General features: G+C 45.1%; 1 protein-coding gene across 4 annotated transcripts; it reads right to left on the minus strand.

Annotated features, from left to right (window-relative positions):
* Positions 1–4,781: 4,781 nt before the first annotated feature.
* On the minus strand, positions 4,782–9,132 carry pdcl (phosducin-like). 4 transcript variants are annotated; one of them, XM_036977745.1, is made up of 4 exons: positions 8,892–9,132; positions 6,120–6,304; positions 5,708–5,889; positions 4,782–5,541 (listed from the first exon to the last, which is right to left on the minus strand). In XM_036977745.1, the coding sequence occupies exons 2-4, from the start codon at positions 6,292–6,294 to the stop codon at positions 4,990–4,992; spliced, it is 909 nt and encodes a 302-aa protein (XP_036833640.1). In that variant the 5' UTR covers positions 6,295–6,304; positions 8,892–9,132; the 3' UTR covers positions 4,782–4,989. The 4 variants fall into 4 exon arrangements, with proteins under 4 accessions (XP_036833640.1, XP_021458896.2, XP_021458895.2 ...); XM_021603221.2 differs by having other exon boundaries at positions 6,120–6,308; XM_021603220.2 differs by lacking the exon at positions 8,892–9,132 and adding an exon at positions 8,283–8,879.
* Positions 9,133–25,327: the final 16,195 nt, after the last annotated feature.

Genomic DNA, 25,327 nt, shown 5'->3' on the forward strand with positions numbered 1-25,327 from the left:
GTCGACCGTGTGTGCGTGCACGTAGGGGTTCTAGTCTGTCGACCGTGTGTGCGTGTACGTAGGGGTTCTAATCTGTCAATTGTGTGTGTGTATGTAGGGGTTCTAGTCGGTCGACCGTGTGTGTGTACGTAGGGGTTCTAGTCTGTCGACCGTGTGTGTGTGTGTACACATAGGAGTTCTAGTCTGTCGACCGTGTGTGCGCGTACGTAGGGGTTCTAGTCTGTCGACCGTGTGTGCGTGCACTTAGGGGTTCTCGTCTGTGTGTGTGTACGTAGGGGTTCTAATCTGTCAATTGTGTGTGTGTACGTAGGGGTTCTAGTCGGCCGACCGTGTGTGCGCGTACATAGGGGTTCTAGTCTGTCGACCGTGTGTGCGTGCACTTAGGGGTTCTCGTCTGTGTGTGTGTGTGTACGTAGGGGTTCTAATCTGTCAATTGTGTGTGTGTACCGAGGGGTTCTAGTCGGTCGACCGTGTGTGTGTACGTAGGGGTTCTAGTCTGTCGACCGTGTGTGTGTGTGTACACATAGGGGTTCTAGTCTGTCGACCGTGTGTGCGTGCACTTAGGGGTTCTCGTCTGTGTGTGTGTGTGTACGTAGGGGTTCTAATCTGTCAATTGTGTGTGTGTACGTAGGGGTTCTAGTCGGTCGACCGTGTGTGTGTACGTAGGGGTTCTAGTCGGTCGACCGTGTGTGTGTACGTAGGGGTTCTAGTCTGTCGACCGTGTGTGCGTGCACATAGGGGTTCTCGTCTGTGTGTGTGTGTGTGTACGTAGGGGTTCTAATCTGTCAATTGTGTGTGTGTACGTAGGGGTTCTAGTCGGTCGACCGTGTGTGTGTACGTAGGGGTTCTAGTCTGTCGACCGTGTGTGTGTGTGTACACATAGGAGTTCTAGTCTGTCGACCGTGTGTGCGCGTACGTAGGGGTTCTAGTCTGTCGACCGTGTGTGCGTGCACTTAGGGGTTCTCGTCTGTGTGTGTGTGTGTGTACGTAGGGGTTCTAGTCGGTCGACCGTGTGTGCGCGTACGTAGGGGTTCTAGTCTGTCGACCGTGTGTGCGTGCACTTAGGGGTTCTCGTCTGTGTGTGTGTGTGTACGTAGGGGTTCTAATCTGTCAATTGTGTGTGTGTACGTAGGGGTTCTAGTCGGTCGACCGTGTGTGCGCGTACGTAGGGGTTCTAGTCTGTCGACCGTGTGTGCGTGCACTTAGGGGTTCTCGTCTGTGTGTGTGTGTACGTAGGGGTTCTAGTCGGTCGACCGTGTGTGCGCGTACGTAGGGGTTCTAGTCTGTCGACCGTGTGTGCGTGCACTTAGGGGTTCTCGTCTGTGTGTGTGTGTGTACGTAGGGGTTCTAATCTGTCAATTGTGTGTGTGTACGTAGGGGTTCTAGTCGGTCGACCGTGTGTGCGCGTATGTAGGGGTTCTAGTCTGTCAACCGTGTGTGCGTGCACTTAGGGGTTCTCGTCTGTGTGTGTGTGTGTACGTAGGGGTTCTAATCTGTCAATTGTGTGTGTGTACGTAGGGGTTCTAGTCGGTCGACCGTGTGTGCGCGTACGTAGGGGTTCTAGTCTGTCAACCGTGTGTGCGCGCACTTAGGGGTTCTCGTCTGTGTGTGTGTGTGTGTACGTAGGGGTTCTAATCTGTAAATTGTGTGTGTACGTAGGGGTTCTAGTCGGTCGACCGTGTGTGCGCGTACGTAGGGGTTCTAGTCTGTCAACCGTGTGTGCGCGCACTTAGGGGTTCTAGTCGGTCGACCGTGTGTGCGCGCACGTAGGGGTTCTAGTCGGTCGACCGTGTGTGCGCGCACGTAGGGGTTCTAGTCGGTCGGCCGCGTGTGCGTGCACGTAGGGGTTCTAGTCTGTCGACCGCGTGTGCGCGCACGTAGGGGTTCTAGTCTGTCGACCGCGTGTGCGCGCACGTAGGGGTTCTAGTCTGTCGACCGCGTGTGCGCGCACGTAGGGGTTCTAGTCTGTCGACCGCGTGTGCGTGCACGTAGGGGTTCTAGTCTGTCGACCGCGTGTGCGTGCACGTAGGGGTTCTAGTCTGTCGACCGCGTGTGCGTGCACGTAGGGGTTCTAGTCTGTCGACCGCGTGTGCGTGCACGTAGGGGTTCTAGTCTGTCGACCGCGTGTGTGCACGTAGGGGTTCTAGTCTGTCGACCGCGTGTGCGTGCACGTAGGGGTTCTAGTCTGTCGACCGCGTGTGCGTGCACGTAGGGGTTCTAGTTTGTCGGCCGCGTGTGCGTGCACGTAGGGGTTCTAGTCTGTCGACCGCGTGTGCGTGCACGTAGGGGTTCTAGTCTGTCGACCGCGTGTGCGTGCACGTAGGGGTTCTAGTCTGTAGACCGCGTGTGCGTGCACGTAGGGGTTCTAGTCTGTCGACCGTGTGCGCGTGCACGTAGGGGTTATAGTCTGTCGACCGTGTGCGCGTGTACGTAGGGGTTATAGTCTGTCGACCGTGTGCGCGTGTACGTAGGGGTTATAGTCTGTCGACCGTGTGCGCGTGTACGTAGGGGTTATAGTCTGTCGACCGTGTGCGCGTGTACGTAGGGGTTATAGTCTGTCGACCGTGTGCGCGTGCACGTAGGGGTTATAGTCTGTCGACCGTGTGTGCGTGTACGTAGGGGTTCTAGTCTGTCGGCCGTGTGCGCGTGTACGTAGGGGTTCTAGTCTGTCGACCGTGTGCGCGTGTACGTAGGGGTTCTAGTCTGTCGACCGTGTGCGCGTGTACGTAGGGGTTCTAGTCTGTCGACCGTGTGCGCGTGTACGTAGGGGTTCTAGTCTGTCGACCGTGTGCGCGTGTACGTAGGGGTTCTAGTCTGTCGACCGTGTGCGCGTGTACGTAGGGGTTCTAGTCTGTCGACCGTGTGCGCGTGTACGTAGGGGTTCTAGTCTGTCGACCGTGTGCGCGTGTACGTAGGGGTTCTAGTCTGTCGACCGTGTGCGCGTGTACGTAGGGGTTCTAGTCTGTCGACCGTGTGCGCGTGCACGTAGGGGTTCTAGTCTGTCGACCGTGTGCGCGTGTACGTAGGGGTTCTAGTCTGTCGACCGTGTGCGCGTGTACGTAGGGGTTCTAGTCTGTCGACCGTGTGCGCGTGTACGTAGGGGTTCTAGTCTGTCGACCGTGTGCGCGTGTACGTAGGGGTTCTAGTCTGTCGACCGTGTGCGCGTGTACGTAGGGGTTCTAGTCTGTCGACCGTGTGCGCGTGTACGTAGGGGTTCTAGTCTGTCGACCGTGTGCGCGTGTACGTAGGGGTTCTAGTCTGTCGACCGTGTGCGCGTGTACGTAGGGGTTCTAGTCTGTCGACCGTGTGCGCGTGTACGTAGGGGTTCTAGTCTGTCGACCGTGTGCGCGTGTACGTAGGGGTTCTAGTCTGTCGACCGTGTGCGCGTGTACGTAGGGGTTCTAGTCTGTCGGCCGTGTGCGCGTGTACGTAGGGGTTCTAGTCTGTCGACCGTGTGCGCGTGTACGTAGGGGTTCTAGTCTGTCGACCGTGTGCGCGTGTACGTAGGGGTTCTAGTCTGTCGGCCGTGTGCGCGTGTACGTAGGGGTTCTAGTCTGTCGACCGTGTGCGCGTGTACGTAGGGGTTCTAGTCTGTCGACCGTGTGCGCGTGTACGTAGGGGTTCTAGTCTGTCGACCGTGTGTGCGTGTACGTAGGGGTTCTACTCTGTCGACAGTGTGTGTGTGTACGTAGGGGTTCTAGTCTGTCGACCGTGTGTGTGTACGTAGGGGTTCTACTCTGTCGACAGTGTGTGCGTGCACGTAGGGGTTCTAGTCTGTCGACCGCGTGTGCGTGCACGTAGGGGTTCTAGTCTGTCGACCGCGTGTGCGTGCACGTAGGGGTTCTAGTCTGTAGACCGCGTGTGCGTGCACGTAGGGGTTCTAGTCTGTCGACCGTGTGCGCGTGCACGTAGGGGTTCTAGTCTGTCGACCGTGTGCGCGTGTACGTAGGGGTTCTAGTCTGTCGACCGTGTGCGCGTGTACGTAGGGGTTCTAGTCTGTCGACCGTGTGCGCGTGTACGTAGGGGTTATAGTCTGTCGACCGTGTGCGCGTGTACGTAGGGGTTCTAGTCTGTAGACCGCGTGTGCGTGTACGTAGGGGTTCTAGTCTGTCGACCGTGTGCGCGTGTACGTAGGGGTTCTAGTCTGTCGACCGTGTGCGCGTGTACGTAGGGGTTCTAGTCTGTCGACCGTGTGCGCGTGTACGTAGGGGTTCTAGTCTGTCGGCCGTGTGCGCGTGTACGTAGGGGTTCTAGTCTGTCGACCGTGTGCGCGTGTACGTAGGGGTTCTAGTCTGTCGACCGTGTGTGCGTGTACGTAGGGGTTCTAGTCTGTCGACCGTGTGTGCGTGTACGTAGGGGTTCTAGTCTGTCGACCGTGTGTGCGTGTACGTAGGGGTTCTAGTCTGTCGACCGTGTGTGCGTGTACGTAGGGGTTCTAGTCTGTCGACCGTGTGTGCGTGTACGTAGGGGTTCTAGTCTGTCGACCGTGTGTGCGTGTACGTAGGGGTTCTAGTCTGTCGACCGTGTGTGCGTGTACGTAGGGGTTCTAGTCTGTCGACCGTGTGTGCGTGTACGTAGGGGTTCTAGTCTGTCGACCGTGTGTGTGTGTACGTAGGGGTTCTAGTCTGTCGACCGTGTGTGCGTGTACGTAGGGGTTCTACTCTGTCGACAGTGTGTGTGTGTACGTAGGGGTTCTAGTCTGTCGACCGTGTGTGTGTACGTAGGGGTTCTACTCTGTCGACAGTGTGTGTGTGTACGTAGGGGTTCTAGTCTGTCGACAGTGTGTGTGTGTGTACGTAGGGGTTCTAGTCTGTCGACTGTGTGTGTGTGTACATAGGGGTTCTAGTCTGTCGACTGTGTGTGTGTACATAGGGGTTCTAGTCTGTCGACTGTGTGTGTGTGTTTACACATTGGGGTTCTAGTCTATGTCGAGTGTGTGTACACATAGAGGTTCTAGTCTATGTTTCTATATATGTGCAGGTCTGTTCTCTAGTCTATGTCAAGGTCAGAGTCATCGCTCTGTGTGATGGCGCCGTTGCGGATGGTCTTAGCGACAAGGACAGTTTTGTCCGGCAGCAGCCCGTACTCTTGCAGCAGCGCCTCCACATCCACAGCATAGAAGTCCTCTCCTAGCTGGTCTGTGATGCGCACAAAGTTCCCAATCAGGTCTCCTCCTTTGTACACCAGCAGGGCTGGCAAGGCGCTGCCCCTGAACTGGGCACTGGTGCCGATAACCGACCCACGCACGCTACAGAACTTGACCAGGGGGTATTCCTGTGCCAGGCACAGCAGGCTGCCCATCATTGCCTCGCAGGCAGGCACCTCGCCCTCGTAGATGTGGATCATAACCAGGCAGGCCTTGTCCTCCTTGTCCACAGCCTCCAGGAACTCCTCGCCACTGTTGAGCTCGTAGACCTGCTCGAAGCGCTTACCGCGCAACACCTTCCGGCGCATCTCCTCGATGCGCTGCTTCCTGTACTGCTGGAGGAAGTCCTCGTCATCCTCGTCTTCCTGGAGCATGTTGTACTCCTGCATGGTCATCTGAGGGATGGGGAGGACACACTAAATAACAACTTTTCTGAAAAACTCAATTCCATTTTAGATATTTTATTTGTGTGTTGGCGTCCTCAACTCAAATGTATGACATATCGGTATACGGAACTATTATGCTGCAAAGCGTTCAGTATCTCCTCTCCCCTTCACTCACCTTGTGTTGGATCTTGTCCTGCATCTCTTTCTGTTTAATGGCGTCGGCTTCGTCGTCCAGGTCGGAGCGACAGGTCATGGACAGCTTCTTGATGAGTCTCTCCATCTCCTCCTTCTGCTCCTGCTTCTGCTCCACCTTCAGCTGTTTGTACTTCCTCCAGTCATTAATCACCCCCTTGGGCCCTGCACACGTACCATCATCATCACTTTGGTACCACTGTGTCAATGCAGCTGCCTACAACAACACTTCTTCATAGTCACGGTTGCTAGACGACTGGGGCATATTCAACAAAATGTTCAAATTGAAAACATATTGTGTCGAACAGAGATGTTTCTCAATCTCGGTCATGCAAAATAGAGTAGTTTTCATAAATGTATGCACCGCAACAATGTAAACCCCAGGCGTGTGTTACCTGTGTTGATGGCACTACCGTCAGCGCTGTATTCTAGCTCAGGCTCCAGTACATCTGGGTTGCGGATGGTCTTGTGCTCCCCCTCGTCATCCTCCTTGTCACTTTCCTCATCCTCACTGCTGCTGTAGTAGTACTGCAGCTTCTCCCCCAGGATCTTGTCATCCAACGTTGTCATGACTTCACACCTAACTGGGGAAGAGTTCAGTTGTGAGAGAAAGAGGACTGGGGGCAGACAATCCCTGCAGAAAATAAATACTTGAATAGGAAAACTAATGTGGTAAGCATGATGGTGTAACGTTTCAGTGTGAGTGAACCGGGGGCAACTTTGTCTGGTCATTGTTGACAATGTGCATGCTCACTAGTCCTTATACACACAGTCATTCTGAAGAGTTGCATAGAATACCACTTAAAAATGTCCATTGTGAACATACTCATAGGCTACCTGGGCATTGTCATGATAGTGCACCTTGGGGAATGTTTTTGTGAGTGGGGGGACTGAACTGAAACGGGATAACTTCTCAAATAACAAATAGCCTAGCTTAACTAACTAGACTAATCAAATAGCCTATATTTTGGAGAAAAATGTAAGTATGACGCCATAACAATGCATACACAAATTGTCAATTATGTTCTGACAAGCTAATCTAGAAGGGTACATAAACTTATTATTCTACCTATAAATTATCTCAAATTGACTTGAAGTTGCATTTTAGCTTACCCTAACCTACCTATAAAAAGTCAGTTCTGACCAACTGTACAGCATCTAGTCAAACCCCATCTTAAAACGTCAGCCGGGACAGAGGACGGTGGGAAATGGGTGCTTCTTGCCCTAGCCTAGCCTATCAGCACAATTCCCGGCCGCATTTTAAGCCCACCCCACAGTTGTCCTTCTCCCACACAGTCCTTACCTTCCTAACAGTACTAAGCATGTGCTTGTAGGAGTTATAGTTAGTTATAAAACCGAAATGGACTTTGAAAGTAGTAACCAATATTTATGCCTCGTTTAGAAAATGCCACCAGAGGGCGTCAGAGTTTGAGGTTTTAAAACTTAGCCTAGCACACTAAGACTTTGCACTAAACACATTAGGGCATCACTTAAGCTTTTTGGCAGTAGAACATGGGGCAATGAGACCATTAGGTCTACCACCTGTATTCAGAAGACAGTAATCTGCTAGGTTAACAGAAATGTAATCTCTGTGGATTAGTTTTCAGAGCCCACAAATGAAGCAATATTGTTGATCAGAGAGGTCTGACCTCAACCGCACTCAAGCTAACTGGCTAGTTTTCGAGATACTTCCAGACACAAATGAGAGAACACCTCACTCCGAACATTAGCAGAGCTGGCTAGGTTGTTTTCATGTTATCTAGGGCGTTGATGTTGGTAACTGTGCTGCTGCGACAATTTAATTACGTTTTTTTGCCAACGTTTACTGACACCGGTCATATTCAACGGGTGTTGAGGGTTCGTTAATAATCAGTTATTCTGCGCTCTGGTACACACAGATGAGAGTGCTCTGAAATCGGAGTAGATAGCCTGAGTGATTTTACGGGGACAGAAAAAGCACCGCATTGTAGGATGGCCCAGCTAAGGTAAATGGTAGCTACCTAACTACTACTGACTACTTGCGCGAACTGTGAAAAATAAAGATACCCTGGGGAATGACGATAACCAACAAACGTTAGCTGGTGTTCCCTATATGATATACATGTACTTTCACCCTGGGTCTATGATATCGGCTTTTTGCATGGATGTTCTACTGTAATTCAAAACCAAGCAGAGATTGCCAGCTAGGAATGACAAAAAGATAGTTAGAGAGCTAACGCTGAATAACTCGTTCAGTGCTAACGTTACTTAGCTAGCGCTCTTATTGTCATTTCTTGCTGGCATTCATTGGACATATTGCTAATCAAGCAAATACGGTAAACTAGTGGAAATTGGCAATCCAATTAAAGCTGGATTTCCACCAACTAGCCTAGTACTAGGCCGTCTTGACGTCTCCAACCTTTGTAGCTAGCTAGGTCAATTGAATTGCTTGTTAGCTAGCTACAAGCTAGCCTGCTAACGCTCAGTGATTCTTGAATTTCTACTTCGACATTTAATTGCAGTCAAATCGTTACTTTTATAGGACGCTAGATTGACAAATAATATTATAGCGACCTTACCTTGATTGTATCAACAACTGTTTCGAATCCTACTTCCCTAGCGCAGCGTTGACAAAGCCAAAAACATTATCCGTTTTCTTCTTCTTCAAATTTGTGTTGCCGAATCGCAACCAACATCAAGGTGCATACACCGCCACCTACTGTAATGGAGTGTAAGGTCGGTAATTTCTCCTATCAAGCCATTTTTCCGGTTCCTGCTCTGAAGAGTGAATTCATTACATTTTGTGACAAAAAAAGTACGGGGAAAAGGGAAGAAATTGTCCTACCAGCTAGCCCTACACCCATTAAAACCAGCTGCCACCACAATATCTATTTCCTGTGATTTATGTTCCATTTCTGCGGTACAGTTGATAACCATGGCAATGAACGCTAAGAAACCAACTTTGGTGAAACACGTTATTTCGATCACTCTTGGCCCAGCGTCGTCCGGTAAGGGTTTGGCTGGGGTAGTTAACTGACTTGCCTAGTTAAAGGTCACATATTTTTTAGATATATATAAAAAAACTAATTCCCTCCCAAACTAAAAGGAGAAATCAATATTTTTTTCTGGTAGTCACAATCTACCTGGCACCCCTACAAGCAAGTCAAAACCGTTACACCCTACCCTACCTGATTGCTTCAACCAAATGTAAGGCCTGGCCGAAACCGGAAATCAGAAATAGCTTCCTTTGTTAGTAAACCCATTAGCTGCTCCTCTCTGTCTGTCATTCGATCGCTCCCTGTGTGCAGGCAGCTCCCTCTGCATAGACTCTACTCATGGTGGCTGTGAGTCTGAGTATCGATAGCAACATTTAGCAATGGATCTGCCTGGGCTGCTCTGCCAGAGATATTAGAGAAAGGGGGAGATAGGAATCACACTTGGCAATGAAAGGAGGCATGTGTATCGCCCCACCCAGCAGACTGTCGAGCAATCACGCTCACGTTGTCTTGCTGCGTCACGCGGTTGCTAAGATAATCGTCAATCAATCCCTTTTCAAAGTCAGGGTATGAGTCGAGAAACGTTCCTATTTTTCTCGTAAGTACTAATTTAATGTAATTCCAAAGCTACACAATATTAAATATAGCAACTTAATTGTCTCACATCTCGGAAAATATTTGTAATGTACTTCTTGTTGACAACACTCATGCTAATGTAGATTTAAAAAAAAAACTAGTGCCCAATTGACTACCATTCACCCCTTGGAGGAAAGCTCTTCTTGTCACAGAATCGCCCAGAATGCATGCCCATTGACGTAGAATGGGCAACGTACATAATGGGCATTAATACGATTCTAATTGAGTTTCCCCATCTCCTCAAAAGTATCTCTGGCTCTGGTCAACAAACAAACAAACATGAGAGAGCACTTAGCTGTTAGCTACTGTCATGACTGTCCTGTGAGGATCCAATAGGTCAGATCAGCTTTGCAATAAATAACTTCAACCAGACTCCCTCTCACCGGCAGAGGGGGGAGGGAGGGAACTGGTGAGGGTTAACACCTGATGCCCTGTTGTAAAGCAAGGAGAGAAGATTCAGGTCTCCCTCTCCAATGTTCACCAGAAGAATGCGCCTTTGTTTTACAGACTTTTCCCACCGAAACTCTAACACATTCTAAAGCGATCTACTGGAATAATGTTTCTAAAAGAACATGGGAAATGGTCAGAGGCGATCTAAAGAACACTAATGACATTTCGGTTGTTATTTTGTGATGTCATTAAAAATGTTAAAGGAAATACTGTAACTTGGAAAGTAACTCAATAAAATCTTGGAAATGGTTGTGTTTTTATATTTTTCCTCAGTATATACAGTGCATTTGGGGCGGCAGGTAGCCTAGTGGTTAGAAGCATTGGGCCATTAACTGAAAGGTTGCTAGATCGAATTCCAGAGCTGACAAGGTGAAAATCTGTCGTTCTGCCCCTGAACAAGGCAGTTAAGCCACTGTTCCTAGGCAGTCATTGTAAATAAGAATTTGTTCTTAACTGACTTGCCTGGTTAAATAAAACATGTGGAAAATATTCAGATCCCTTGATTAAATAGCTTTTTCCCTCATCAATCTACAAACAATACTCCATACTGACAAAGCAAAAACAGTTTTCTTCTAAATGTTAGCAAATGTATTAAAAATAAAAATGTCACATTTACAGAAGTATTCAGACCCTTTACTCCGTACTTTATTGAAGCACCTTTGGCAGCGATTACAGCCTCAAATCTTCTTGGATGTGACGCTACAAGCTTGGCACACCTGTATTTGGGGAGTTTCTTACATTCTTCTCTGCAGATCCTCTTAAGCTCTGTCAGGTTAGATGGTGGATTGTTGCTGCAGAGCTATTTTCAGGTCTCTCCAGAGATATTAGATCGGGTTCAAGTCCAGGCTCTGGCTGGGCCACTCAAGGATATTCAGACTTGTCCTCAAAGCCACTCCTGCATTGTCTGGCTGTATGCTTAGGGTCATTGTGCTGTTGGAAGGTGAACCTTCGCCCCAGTCTGAGGTCCTGAGCACTCTGGAGCAGGTTTTCATCAAGGATCTCTCTGCACTTTGCTCCGTTCATCTTTCCCTTGATCCTGACTAGTCTTCCAGTCCCTGCCGCTGAAAAACATCCCCACAGCATGATGCTGCCACCCCCATGCTTCATCGTATTTTTTATTTAACCTTTATTTAACTAGGCAAGTTAGTTAAGAACACATTCTTATTTACAATGACAGCATACCATGGCCAAACCCTAACCTGGACGACTCTGGGCCAATTGAGCACCACCCTATGGGACTCCCAATCACAGCCGGTTATGATACAGCCTGGAATCGAACCAGGCTGTGGTGACACCTCTAGCACTGAAATGCAGTGCCTTAGACCGCTGCGCCACTCTGGAGCCCCGAGGGTGCCACGTTTCCCCCAGATGTGACGCTTGACATTCAGGCCAAAGAGGCCAATCTTGGTTTTATCAGACCAGAGAATCTTGTTTCTCATGGTCCGAGAGTCTTTTAGGTGCCTTTTGGCAAATTCCAAGCAGGCTGTCATGTGCCTTTTACTGAGGAGTGGCTTCCATCTGGCCAAAAAGGCCTGATTGGTGGTGTGCTGCAGAGATGTTTGTCCTTTTAGGAGGTTCTCCCATCTCCACAGAAGAACTCTGGAGCTCTGTCAGTGACCATCGGGTTCTTGGTCACCTCCCTGACCAAGGCCCTTCTTCCATTTAAAAATTATGAGTCCACTGTGTTCTTGGGGACCTTCAATGCTGCAGAAAGGTTTAGGTACCCTACCACAGATCTGTGCCTCGACACTATCCTGTTTCGGAGTTCTAGGGACAATTCATTCGACCTCATGGCTTGGTTTTTGCTCTGGCATGTACTGTCAACTGTGGGACCTTATATAGCAAGGTGTGTGCCATTCCAAATCATGTCCAATCAATTGAATTTACCACAGATGGACTCCAATGAAGTTATAGAAACATCTCAAGGATGATCAATGGACATTTAGAGTCTGAATACTTATGTAAATGAGGTATTTCTGTTTAATACATTTGCAAAAATGTCCAAAAATCTGTTTTCATTTTGTCATGGGGTATTTTGTGTTGATTGGTGGGGGGGGGGGGGGGGGGAATCGTCAATTTTAGAATAAGGCTGTCATTTAACAAAATGTGTAAAAGGTAAAGGGGTCTGAATACTTTCCCAATGCACTGTGTGTGTGTGTGTGTGTGTGTGTGTATATATATATATATAAGGCCTGATAATACATAACAATAACACATACTTTATAGTTACCTTCCAATTGAAGAGCTTGGCTGAGAGTCCCCAGATGGTGGCTCCTCAACTTCCTCTGGCTCCTTGATCTCATTCTCTTCATCGTCATCTTCTCTGTGTAGCTCAGCAGTAAGGGCATCTCCCTCTATGAAGGCCATGCCTTTATAGTCCTCCTCATCCTGCAGGCCTTCTGCAGCAATGACCTGCTCATCTGCTGTCATTGTCCTGCCTTTCCAAATCATGTCCAATGAATTGAATTTACCACAGGAGGACTCCAATCAAGTTGTAGAAACATCTCAAGGATGATGAATGGAAACAGGGTGCACCTGAGCTCAATTTCGAGTCTCATAGCAAAGGGTCTGAATACTTATGTAAATAAGGTATTTCAGTTCTTTATGTTTAATACATTTGCAAAAATGTCTAAAAACCTGTTTTCGTGGACAGGGACTGCATTATCAGCTGGCAATGGTTTCCTCTGTCTATTTCTAAAACTCAAACATAAGGACAAACAATGAAAATTAACATTTCAAATGTAAATCAGTGACAACCTCTCCAAAGAATAGCCTAAGATTGACATATTCAGAATACACTTCAGTATATAAAAAAGGGAATCAATGAAAGTGAAAAGTTATCAATTGCAAGGTGACAAAGTTACATTTTATTATCCAAAGGTTTTCACTATAAAATTTGAGAAAGCATGTCATATCTGTCTGATAGTAATGAATAATATGATAATGTCTGCGTGTAAGTAGCAAAGTCACATCTGCTAGAAGAGGAGAATATTTAGTTACCAAGCTGAGCACCACAAAGTCATTATTTATAAACCATTATCACAAGGTTTAGGCTAAAACGTTTACATTCATTCTTGCAATCAACAGCCAGAAGGCTTAATATTTTACAGGAATCATATCACAGATAAACAGACACCTATAATGAGATATAGCCATGTAGTCATCAAGGGATGATTTGCAATCGAGGACAGCCATTTTGTGAGCTTGTGTGGCCTACCGCCTACCGCCATTGTTGCTCCTAAACGTTCCCATTTCACAAAAACAGCTGTCATGACTCTACTCGCTGAGGATCCTGGCATGACCAAACTCCTCTCACCCACAGAAGAGGAGAGGGGGGAGAGTGGAGTTGGGCCAGTTTTGACACCTCCCTCCTGCTCTTCAGTATCAACCAAAGGAATGCCTTTGTCCCCCAGAAGATGTTTGCCGCGAAAACTATAACACCCAAAAAGTGAATATGGAATAATATTTCTAAGATAGGAAGGGTCAGTGGGGATCTAAAGAATAGTTATGTCATATTTTTTTTCAATTTGTGATGTTATAAATGAAAAACTGCATGAACCAAATACTGTAACTTAGGAAGGAAACCCCCTTCGGCTTTCAAGTTTCCATCCAATATGATGTTAATACAATGTGAATAACTTTTTTTTTTGTTAAGATAGGAATGTGACTTGTGTCAGGAATGTGGTTTTCTAATGAGATAATGGTTTTTCATGTCCTTTGTACATTTACATAGCCACACCCCGATTTAGGTCAGAAAAGTGTGTCAGTGTGATGGAACCGCCCTTTTCGACCAGAGTGCTTAAAAGGACTCGCTAAGAATTAACATGCAGACCAGCAGACGTGAAGTGTGTGCTAAACGTTTCAAATGTTTGAAACTCTGAGACCAGAAAGCGTGCAGCTGGCTACACGTTGAAATGGTTGGAAACTCTGAAACTCAACAGAAGAAGATAAAGACCTGAACATTGCCAGTCTGCAGCTGGGCATGTAAAAGTAGTCCTAGAACTTAACTAAAGACACACAGGAGGGAACACTGTGAGACACTGTGGCCCCATCCGAGGACACCCCCGGACAGGGCCAAACAGGAAGGATATAACCCCACCCACTTTGCCAAAGCACAGCCCCCACACCACTAGAGGGATATCTTCAACCACCAACTTACCATCCTGAGACAAGGCCGAGTATAGCCCACAAAGATCTCCGCCACGGCACAACCCAAGGGGGGGCGCCAACCCAGACAGGAAGATCACATCAGTGACTCAACCCACTCAAGTGACGCACCCCTCCTAGGGACGGTATGAAAGAGCCCCAGTAAGCCAGGGACTCAGCCCCTGTAATAGGGTTAGAGGCAGAGAATCCCAGTGGAAAGAGGGGAACCGGCCAGGCAGAGACAGCAAGGGCGGTTCATTGCTCCAGAGCCTTTCCGTTCACCTTCCCACTCCTGGGCCAGACTACACTCAATCATATGACCCACTGAAGAGATGAGTCTTCAGTAAAGACTTAAAGGTTGAGACCGAGTTTGCATCTCTTACATGGGTAGGCAGACCATTCCATAAAAATTGAGCTCTATAGGAGAAAGCCCTGCCTCCAGCTGTTTGCTTAAAAATTCTAGGGACAATTAGGAGGCCTGCGTATTGTGACCGTAGCGTACGTGCAGGTATGTACGGCAGGACCAAATCCGAGAGATAGGTAGGAGCAAGCCCATGTAATGCTTTGTAGGTTAGCAGTAAAACCTTGAAATCAGCCCTTGCCTTGACAGGAAGCCAGTGTAGGGAGGCTAGCACTGGAGTAATATGATCAAATTTTTGGGTTCTAGTCAGGATTCTAGCAGCCATATTTAGCACTAACTGAAGTTTATTTAGTGCTTTATCCTGGTAGCCGGAAAGTAGAGCATTGCAGTAGTCTAACCAAGAAGTGACAAAAGCATGGATTAATTTTTCAGCATCATTTTTGGACAGAAAGTTTCTGATTTTTGCAATGTTACGTAGATGGAAAAAAGCTGTCCTTGAAATGGTCTTGATATGTTCTTCAAAAGAGAGATCAGGGTCCAGAGTAACGCCGAGGTCCTTCACAGTTTTATTTGAGACGACTGTACAATCATTAATATTAATTGTCAGATTCAACAGAAGATCTCTTTGTTTCTTGGGACCTAGAACAAGCATCTCTGTTTTGTCCGAGTTTAAAAGTAGAAAGTTTGCAGCCATGCACTTCCTTATGTCTGAAACACATGCTTCTAGCGAAGGCAATTTTGGGGCTTCACCATGTTTCATTGAAATGTACAGCTGTGTGTCATCCACAAAGCAGTGAAAGTTAACAACAAAGTTAATTAACAACCGTTCCAGGTGCATGTTCATTAATTGTTTATGGTTCATTGAACAAGCATGGAAAACAGTGTTTAACTTTTTATGGCTGCAGGGGGAGTATTGAGTAGATGTAAACGGCCAGCTCCTCAGTCTCAGTTGCTAATATATGCATATTATTATTAGTATTGGATAGAAAACACACAGTTTCCAAAACTGTCAAAATATTGTCTGTGAGTATAACAGAACTGATATTGCAGGCGAAACCCTGAGGAAAATCAAAACAGGAAGTGGCTTCTATTTGGAAAACTCCATGTTCCATAGCCTCCCTTTGTTGGATGAAAAGGGATATGAACCAGATTCCTTTTCCTATCGCTTCCTCAAGGTGTCAACAGTCTTCAGACATAGTTTCAAGCTTTTATTTTGAAAAATGAGCCAGAACGATAACATCGCGTCAAGTGGTCACATGAGTTTTGCTTGCGCAACAGAATTTGGACAGCCATTGTTTTCCCCTCTCCTACTGTGAAAGACATTTGCGGTTGATATATTATTGATTATATATTATAAAAACAACCTGACGATTGATTATAAAAAACGTTTGACATGTTTCTGTGGACATTATGGAAACTATTTGGAATCTTCGTCAGCGTTGTCGTGACCGCTCTTTCCTGTGGATTTCTGAACATAACGCGACAAACAACCTGAGGTATTTTGGATATAAAAATAATCTTTATGGAACAAAAATAACATTTGTTGTGTAACTGGGAGTCTCATGAGTGAAAACATCCGAAGATCAAAGGTAAACGATTAATTTGATTGCTTTTCTGATTTTCGTGACCGAGCTACCTGATGCTAAGTGTTCTTAATGTTTATCGTGCGATCGATAAACTTACACAAACGCTTATATTGCTTTCGCTGTTAAGCATAATTGAATATAAATATAAATTAATATAAATACTTATAGTAATATTTATTGTATGTAGCGCTATGCTATTCAGCGGTTGTTGATGACACTTATCCCGATATCGGGATTGCATTGTTATTTGGATTTTTGCAAATTATCTTTGAAAGACAGGGTCCTGAAAAAGGGACGTTTCTTTTTTGCTAAGTTTATATGGTTACTGTGAGCATAGTTTACAAATGTACGATAAATGTCCCTTTTTCCATATCTCTCTATTTTCCCCACCCCCTTTTCCATCTCTGTGTAAAAAGCTGCCATATCTAGTCAGTCCGCTAGGGACTTTTCTCTCATGTAAGTGTGTATGTGTATTCTTTGTTATTATTTAGTTAGTTCGTAAATAAATCATGAAATACATTTGTGTAGTACTGAATAATCAGAAAAGGCTGGGATTCTTGTAGACGTTCCAAATGAGACTGATATGAGGTAATGATAAATAAGTGACTGTTATCGATATATAACTTATATATATTCTTGAGTTTAATTTGGGAGATGATAACTCGTTAAACAACTTCTTCCGTGGTGCCCCAAATTCCTAATGAGTTATTTGTTACATGATTAATTAAATCGGGTAACAATTAAACATATTAGTTGAATCGATAAAAAACAGTCATCACACTAATGAATTCACGTCACGACACAGCACTTACAGTTTACTGGGGCAGCTCTAGCAGGGCAGAAATTTGGCGAACTGACTTGTTGGAAAGGTGGCATCCTATGACGGTGCCACGTTGAAAGTCACTGAGCTCTTCAGTAAGGCCATTTTACTGGCAATGTTTGTCTATGGAGATTGCATGGCTGTGTGCACGACTATTTTATACACCTGTCAGCAACGGGTGTGGCTGAAAAAGCAACATACTTTTGTATATATATAGTGTAGGTTAAAAAAATATTTTCTCATCAACAATTTTAACCATGTCATTTTCTGGCCGTATATGCTATTTGTTTGAGAAAATAAGAGAGTTTGAGACACTTTTGCATGCAGTGTATTGTTCTCCAATGGAGAAGTTCCTTGATTGTGTCACTTTTCGTCACAATCCTGCTGTGTCCATGTTTCTGGCAAGCCATCTGAGCACCATTTGGTTAAAGTTGCCGCGTTTGAGCTGATAAGAGGAGCTTTGATGTAGACTACAGGTGTGAGATGAGCAAAAGAAGGGAAGGACGGCTCCTGCTGTGAGTGGCCCCCCTCTTCCTTTGTTCTTTGGCCAGTGAAGATAGGTCCTTGTGGTTAATGTCTGTGGTTATTCAACGCTCCTCTACTTTGGTGTTAACAATTCTTCATAATCATTACACTATTTTTTCTAAATACCCTCTTCGCCCTCCTCCTCATTTTTGCCTGTGCTGCCCCATGTGCTCCTCTGCGTGTGTGAGTATCCTTAGCAACTGCTCTGTTTGGGCAGCTCAATGACGAGACATGAGAGATGTACTTTTCATCACTCTAAACTCTGACAAACAGCTGTATCTTTTGATTGGTATCAGATAATTATATTCAGATTTGCAGAGAAGTAGACCAAGGTGTCGTACCCTCTAAGTTTTTGTCTAAGTTGTTGGGAATGTGGTCAAAGTAGCTGATTTGTGTTGAAAGTTACATTGAATCGAATGTTGGGAGTGATGATGTCACAGTGGGACCGGTAACGCTTTACAATAAGGTTCCGTTTTGGAAATCTAAGATTGCATCACTGTGAGAGGGAATGTTTTCTTTGTGGTGTCCTGTCTTTGGCATCATTAAAACTGAAGACTTATTTATCAAATAACTCTCTGTAATTATTACGCGATTAAACTGATTAATCATGTAACTGTAATTAACTAGGAAGTCAGGGCACCAAGGAAAATATTCAGAATACAAAGTTATAATTTTCTTAATATAACTTTCAGATATTTTAATATCTGATCAATTAGACTTCAAATTAATGAGTTATTATTTACCTCACGTTAGTCTCATTCCAAACGTCGTAAATAGTTGGTTATCTGCACGAACCCAGTCTTCACTATGAGTCATCCATACATCAATTGTCTTAAAATAATTTATTTACTAAGTAATTCGCAGAAATTCATTACAAACAGTAGATATGGTTACAAGGAAATGATAGGAGAATGTGCCCTAGCCATTCTAGGACACACGTTCCACTAGCGGAACCCCTCGACAACATTCCGCTGAAAAGGCAGCGCGCGAAATTCAAAAATATTTTTTAGAAATATGTGACTTTCACACATTAACAAGTCCAATACAGCAAATGAAACATAAACATCATGTTAATCTACCCATGGTGTCCGATTTTAAAAATGCTTTACACAACAAATGTTCCTTATGTTCCATAAAGATTATTTTTATATCCAAAATACCTCCGTTTGTTTGGCGCGTTATGTTCAGAAATCCACAGGAAAGAGCGGTCACGACAAAACAGACAAATTCCAAATAATATCCGTAATGTCCACAGAAACATGTCAAACATGTTTTATAATCAATCCTCAGGTTGTTTTTAAAATATATAATCGATAATATATCAACCGCAAATGTCTTTATCAGTAGGAGAGGGAAAAACAATAGCTGTCCAAACTCTGTTGCGCGAGAAAAACTCATGTGACCACCTGACGCGATGTTATCTTTCTGACAAATTTTTCTAAATAAAAGCCTGAAACTATGTCCGAAGACTGTTGACACTGTTTGATTTTTCTCAGAATTTCGCCTGCAATATCAGTTCTGTTATACTCACAGACAATATTTGGACAGTTTTGGAAACTTTAGAGTGTTTTCTATCCTAATCTGTCAATGATATGCATATTCTAGCATCTGGTCCTGAGAAATAGGCCGTTTACTTTGGGAACATTATTTTTCCAAACATAAAAATAGTGCCCCCTAGCTTCAAGAGGGTAAATTACTCCAAAGGGAATTGGAGTTTCCTTCATTAAACAGTCCAAAATCACATTACACAATTTCACAAACAGTTCCACCCTTACTCAATCATTTTATACAACAATTAGATGTAAGCCTCATAACTGAGGCTATTGTATAAATAGCGTTATGGTAATGTGGCCGTATTGTCTCTCATGAGTTTCACAAAATTGTACCAAATGGACCAGTTCGTAGCTGGATTCTTCACCAAACTTTTATAATTCTCCAGAACATAAATACTGTTCGAATCTCCAGTTCTGTGAGGTGGAAGAAATTCCTTTGTTCTCTCTATGAAAACTCACTCTCTCCATACTGTCTGGCCATGAGGCAGGATCTTCTCCATGAATTTACAACCTCTCTGACCACAGCAGCCTGAGTGTAACAGAGAGGGAGGTAGGGGGATTGTGCATAGAAAAGGGCTGGTGCAGAGGGAGGGGGGGTAGTGCTCGCTGTACCCAAAGAGGGCAACATCATGACAGTGGGTTAGGTGGTTAACAGTCCAAAATTGCTATCAATGTAGCAATAAATAAACTATAACTGGTTTTAGCTACATATGGCAAGTTTAGAGTTAGATTTTGTCAAGTTGATTGGGCAGAACACGACAGGAAGACGACATAGCCAAGTCTCACAGAAGATGGCAGGCATGCTAGATAGCAACGACGAGAGCCAGAGCAGCATGGACAAACAGGATGCTGCGAGCTCAAGCAAGAAAAAGAACAGAAAATGACGAGATTCTTGCAACCCCTTTACCTCAGACCTCAAGCAAAAGTCCACCGGCTCCAGCCGCAGGACGATGACCAGAAGGACGGCTCTGTGGGCGAGGAGCGGACTGGGCCGGTCCAGGCGCCGGAGATGGAAATCCCGGATGATGTTGGGGTCCAGGATGACCGTCACTGGTAACCAAGTGCGCTCCTCAGGACCGTACCCCTCCCAGTCCACCAGGTACTGGAGCCAACCCCCACGACGTCGGGAGTCCAGAAGGAACCTAACAGCATAGGCGGGGGTCCCCTCGATGTCCAGGGGAGGCAGAGAGGTGTTGTGGCGGACGGCATCAGCAAGGGGACCAGGAACCGCCGACCTGAAGGAAACATAAAAGTAGGGTGAGATCCGGTACTTGGTGTGGAGTATTAAACAATAGGTTACCTCATTGACCCTCCGGAGGACTTTGAAGGGCCTCATAAACCAGGGGCTTAGCTTCCGGCAGGGCAGGTGGAAGGGGAGGTTCCTGGTGGAGAGCCAGATGTGATCACCAGGATGGAACACGGGAGCCTCACTGTGGTGGTGGTCCACCTGATGCTTCTGATGGCAGACGGCACACTGGAGCCTCACATGGTCGGCATTTCACCTCTGCACGCCGGAATAACTTGTCCACTGCAGGAGCCTCGGTCTGGCTCGGAGTCCATGGAGCCAGGACCAGCTGATATCCCAGGACGCACTGGAAGGGAGTCAGCCCGGTGGAGGAGTGATGAGGTGAGTTCTGGGCGTATTCCGCCCAGGGAAGTAACCAGGCCCACTCCCCCTTCCGGTACTGGCAGTGACTCCTTAGGAACCTCCCCAGCTCCTGGTTGGTCAACCTGTTCATTGGACTGAGGCCAGTACCCGGATGTGAAGCTAACCGTGGTTCCCCAGCTTCTGCATAAAGGCGTTTCAGACCCGCAAACGTGAATTGGGGACCAAGGTCAGAAACTATGTCCTCCGGAAGCGGTAGGTAGAACAGAGAGAGGGATAAAACTGCAGGATTTAGAGAATCTGTCAATAACAACCATAATAGTGGTAAAAACCCATCAGAAAGAGGGAGATCAGTTACAAAGTCTATGTGATCAAGATGTGGCCAAGGCCGCTGAGGCACGGGAAGTAGCTTCCCTGCTGGAGCGTTCCGGGGAGATTTGGATTGGGTACATCTTGGTCACATAGTGGGCGATGTCCTGTGCCAAGGTGGGGCACCAATACTTATCGGAGAGGGATTGGATGGTGCGAGTGATCCCTGGATGTCCAGCAGCGAGGGATGTGTGTGCCAGGGTCAACAGCCGACCTCTCACCCCCGTGGGTACGTACACTACCGTTCAAAAGTATGGGGTCACTTAGAAATGTCCTTTTTCCCAGAAAACATACATGAGTTGCAAAAATAATGGGAAATATAGTCAAGACGTTGACAAGGTTATAAATAATGATTTTTAATTGAAATAATTGTGTCCTTCAAAATTAGCTTTTGTCAAAGAATCCTCCATTTGCAGAAATTACAGCCTTGCAGACGTTTGACATTCTAGTTGTCAATTTGTTCAGGTAATTTGAGGATATTTCACCCTATGCTTCCTGAAGCACCTCCCACAAGTTGATTGGCTTGATGGGCACTTCTTACGTACCATACGGTCAAGCTGCTCCCACAACAGCTCAATAGGGTTGAGATCTGGTGACTGTGCTGGCCACTCCATTATAGACAGAATACCAGCTGACTGCTTCTTCCCTAAATAGAAGCATAGTTTGGAGCTGTGCTTTGGGTCATTGTCCTGTTGTAGGAGAAAATTGGCTCCAATTAAGCTGCGTCCACAGGGTATGGCATGGCGTTGCAAAATGGATAGCCTTCCTTCTTCAAGATCCCTTTTACCCTGTCACCTCTCTCACTTTAGCACTACCAAAGCACTCCCAGACCATCACATTGCCTCCACCATGCTTGACAGATGGCGCCAGAGACTCCTCCAGCATCTTTTCTGCGTCTCACAAATGTTGTTCTTCTTAGAATAGTCTGTCCATAACACTTTTTTCCAATTTTCCTCTGTCCAGTGTCTGTGTTCTTTTGCCCATCTTAATCTTTATTTTTTATTAGCAGGCTGAGATGTGGCTTTTTCTTTGCAACTCTGCCTAGAAGGCCAGCATCCTGGAGTCGTCTCTTCACTGTTGTCGTTGAGACTGGTGTTTTGCGGGCACTATATAATGAAGCAGCCAGTTGAGGATTTGCGAGGCGTCTGATTCTCAAACTATACACTCTAATGTACTTGTACTTTTGCTCAGTTGTGCATAGGGGCCTCCCACTCCTCGTTCTATTCTGGTTAGAGCCAGTTTGCACTGATCTATGAAGGGAGTAGTACACAGCGTTGTACGAGATCTTCAGTTTCTTGGCAATTTCTTGTATGGAATAGCCTTCATTTCTCAGAACAAGAATAGACTGATGAGTTTCAGAAGAAAGTTCTTTGTTTCTGGCCATTTTGAGCCTGTAATGGAACCCACAATTGCTGAAGCTCCAGATGCTCAACTAGTCTAAAGGCCAGTTTTATTGCTTCTTTAATCAGGACAACAGTTTTCAGCTGTGCTAACATAATTGCAATAAGATTTTCTAATGATCAATTTGCCTTTAAAATTATAAACTTGGATTAGCTAACACAACGTGCCATTGGAATACAGGAGTGATGGTTGCTTGTAATGGGCCTCTGTACTCCTATGTAGATATTCCATCAAATCAATAGTCATTTACAACATTAACAGTGTCTACACTGTATTTCTGATCAATTTAATGTTATTTTAATGGACAAAAAAACGTGCTTTTCTTTCAAAAACAAGGACATTTCTAAGTGACCCCAAACTTTTGAACGGTAGTGTATGTGACCAATAAATTCCAGATTATAGATAAATTATAGATTTTCTGTCAATCTTGTTGGGTAATGTAAGTGGCTTGCTTAATGTGAAAACTATAATCTATAATCTACTGTAATTTACAGTACTGTACCATAACGTTCCTAAAGTAAACAGCCTATTTCTCAGGACCAGATGCTAGAATATGCATATAATTGACAGATTGGGATAGAAAACACTCTAAAGTTTCCAAAACTGTCAAAATATTGTCTGTGAGTATAACAGAACTGATATTGTAGGCGAAACCCTGAGAAAAATCAAACCAGGAAGTGGCTTCTTTTTGAGAACTCCATGTTCCATAGCCTCCCATTGCTCCATTTAAAGGGATATCAACCCGATTCCTTTTCCTATTGCTTCTTCAAGGTGTCAACAGTCTTCGGACATAGTTTCAGGCTTTTATTTTGAAAAATTAGTCAGAAAGAGAACATCGCGTGGTGAATTTTGCTCGCGCAACAGAGTTTGGACAGCTATTGTTTTTCCCTCTCCTACTGATAAAGACATTTGCGGTTGATATATTATCGATTATATATTTTAAAAACAACCTGAGGATTGATTATAAAAAATGTTTGACATGTTTCTGTGGACATTACGGATATTATTTGGAATTCGTCTGCGTTGTCGTGACCGCTCTTTCCTGTGGATTTCTGAACATAACGCGTCAAACAAACAGAGGTATTTTGGATATAAAAATAATCTTTATGGAACAAAAGGAACATTTGTTGTATAACTGGGAGTCTCGTGAGTGAAAACATCCGAAGATCATCAAAGATAAACAATTAATTTGATTGCTTTTCTGATTTTTGTGACCAAGCTACCTGATGCTAAGTGTACTTAATGTTTTGTCATGCGATCGATAAACTTACACAAACGCTTGGATTGCTTTCGCTGTAAAGCATCATTTCAAAATCTGAGACGACAGGTGGATTAACAAAAGGATAAGCTGTGTTTTGCAATATTGCACTTGTGATTTCATGAATATGAATATTTTTTGCAATATTATTTGACTGTGGCGCTATGCTATTCAGCGGTTGCTGATGACAATTATCCCGCTTAAGGGATGGGTAGCGTCAAGAAGTTAACTCAATCAGAGGAACGCCCATGAGCACAGTTATGGTCTGGCATCATGGGACAGGCCCTTTTCCCCCACCCGGGTTTTCTATCACGAGACCAGCTTACCTCGATAACGAGAGGGCCAAGGTTTGAGAGGAGACCGAGCTTACCTCAATTACGAGATGGCTAAAGGTTGCAGACCAGCTTCCCACGAGAGGGCCAAGGTTTGAGTAGAGACCACAAACCTGAGTATAAGCTAAGGTTTGAGTAGATGGCAGAATCTTTTAACCATACCACGTGGTTAAACTCTTAGACTGTCGATACCGACAGAATAAGAACAAGTCGTTGACATGAATTACTAGTCTGCAGCTAGGAATTCGGTATCATTGAACGCGAAGACAGACAACCGCCAAAACATCTATTCTATAACGACATTAATGAATGTCACTCTGAACTATCCATTCTAACCACGACAGAGAGAGAGAGCGGACAAACTCTCCAACAGAAACTTTTCAACAGAGATCCCAATGACACGCTGAGCGTAAATACAGTGCCTTGCGAAAGTATTCGGCCCCCTTGAACTTTGCGACCTTTTGCCACATTTCAGGCTTCAAACATAAAGATATAAAACTGTATTTTTTTGTGAAGAATCAACAACAAGTGGGACACAATCATGAAGTGGAACGACATTTATTGGATATTTCAAACTTTTTTAACAGATCAAAAACTGAAAAATTGGGCGTGCAAAATTATTCAGCCCCCTTAAGTTAATACTTTGTAGCGCCACCTTTTGCTAACAGGTCACTGCCCAATACCGAGCAATAGTTTTCCCATGGTCTAGATAGCTAGCTTTTGTTGTTGGCTAGTTTGCAGCAGGTGTTATCAAAGAGGCTGTTGTTGCTAATTTGTTAGCTTCTCCCTTTTCAAGGACAACTTTCAACAAGAATTTAGGTTTCAAATTATCATCATCTGGCGATGGAACTGTGTTTTTATTGCACTGCGCTTGCTGTTGTTAGCCATCTCTTTGAAAATAACTTGTGTGTGAAACATTGTTGCATTTAAAGTGGAACTGACAGCATTTTAGAACCATTATTAAAATCTGATCATATACACTCCCAGAAAGAATATGACATGCCCACTTAGATACGGTCATTTTCACATTTTCATAAATTCTTAGAAAGTTTGGGAATTATGTATACTAAGGCATTTGTGAAAATTCTATAGCAATATAGAAAGAGGGAAAGCAGCCATTAGTTTGGACAATTAATAATAGGCACTGCAGTAAATAAAAACATCTGTCTTGTCCAGGACAGGAGTCTACACAGACCAGTGCGCTATAGCCAATCAGAGCTACAGTAGGCCTTTGCCACACGGGCCTGCCATCTTTTACTTTGAACTGGACTGTGTGTTTACAGGCAGTTGCAACAGCTCGACATTAGATCATTCGAATGCATTTGCCAAAGCCACAAAATACACCAGAATGTATTTCTGCAAATATATAAACACCACAGGAGTCCTCTTACATTTGGGAACTTTACAGTCCTATTGATCAAACAACCATGAAAAGGTAGTCTCTCGCTCCCTCAGTTATGCAAATCAACAACAACAAGATCAACAACTAATGCTAGCCTGAGCAAAATTAGTTAAAATCTAACAAAAGAACATTAGATAAACTGTCAAACTTTTTCAGCTAGTTGGCCGTCAAAATTGCACCGAT

Source organism: Oncorhynchus mykiss, chromosome 5 (genome assembly GCF_013265735.2).
Source record: "Oncorhynchus mykiss isolate Arlee chromosome 5, USDA_OmykA_1.1, whole genome shotgun sequence".
Lineage (NCBI taxonomy): Eukaryota > Metazoa > Chordata > Actinopteri > Salmoniformes > Salmonidae > Oncorhynchus > Oncorhynchus mykiss.

Excerpts from the sequence above, each read along its gene's own strand:
- pdcl (XM_036977745.1), bottom strand. The coding sequence starts at position 6,294 with ATGACAACGTTGGATGACAAGATCCTGGGGGAGAAGCTGCAGTACTAC. Across the intron at positions 5,890-6,119 it reads CGGTAGTGCCATCAACACAG|GGCCCAAGGGGGTGATTAAT; the intron begins GTAACACACGCC and ends GTACGTGTGCAG. Across the intron at positions 5,542-5,707 it reads AGGACAAGATCCAACACAAG|ATGACCATGCAGGAGTACAA; the intron begins GTGAGTGAAGGG and ends CCCATCCCTCAG.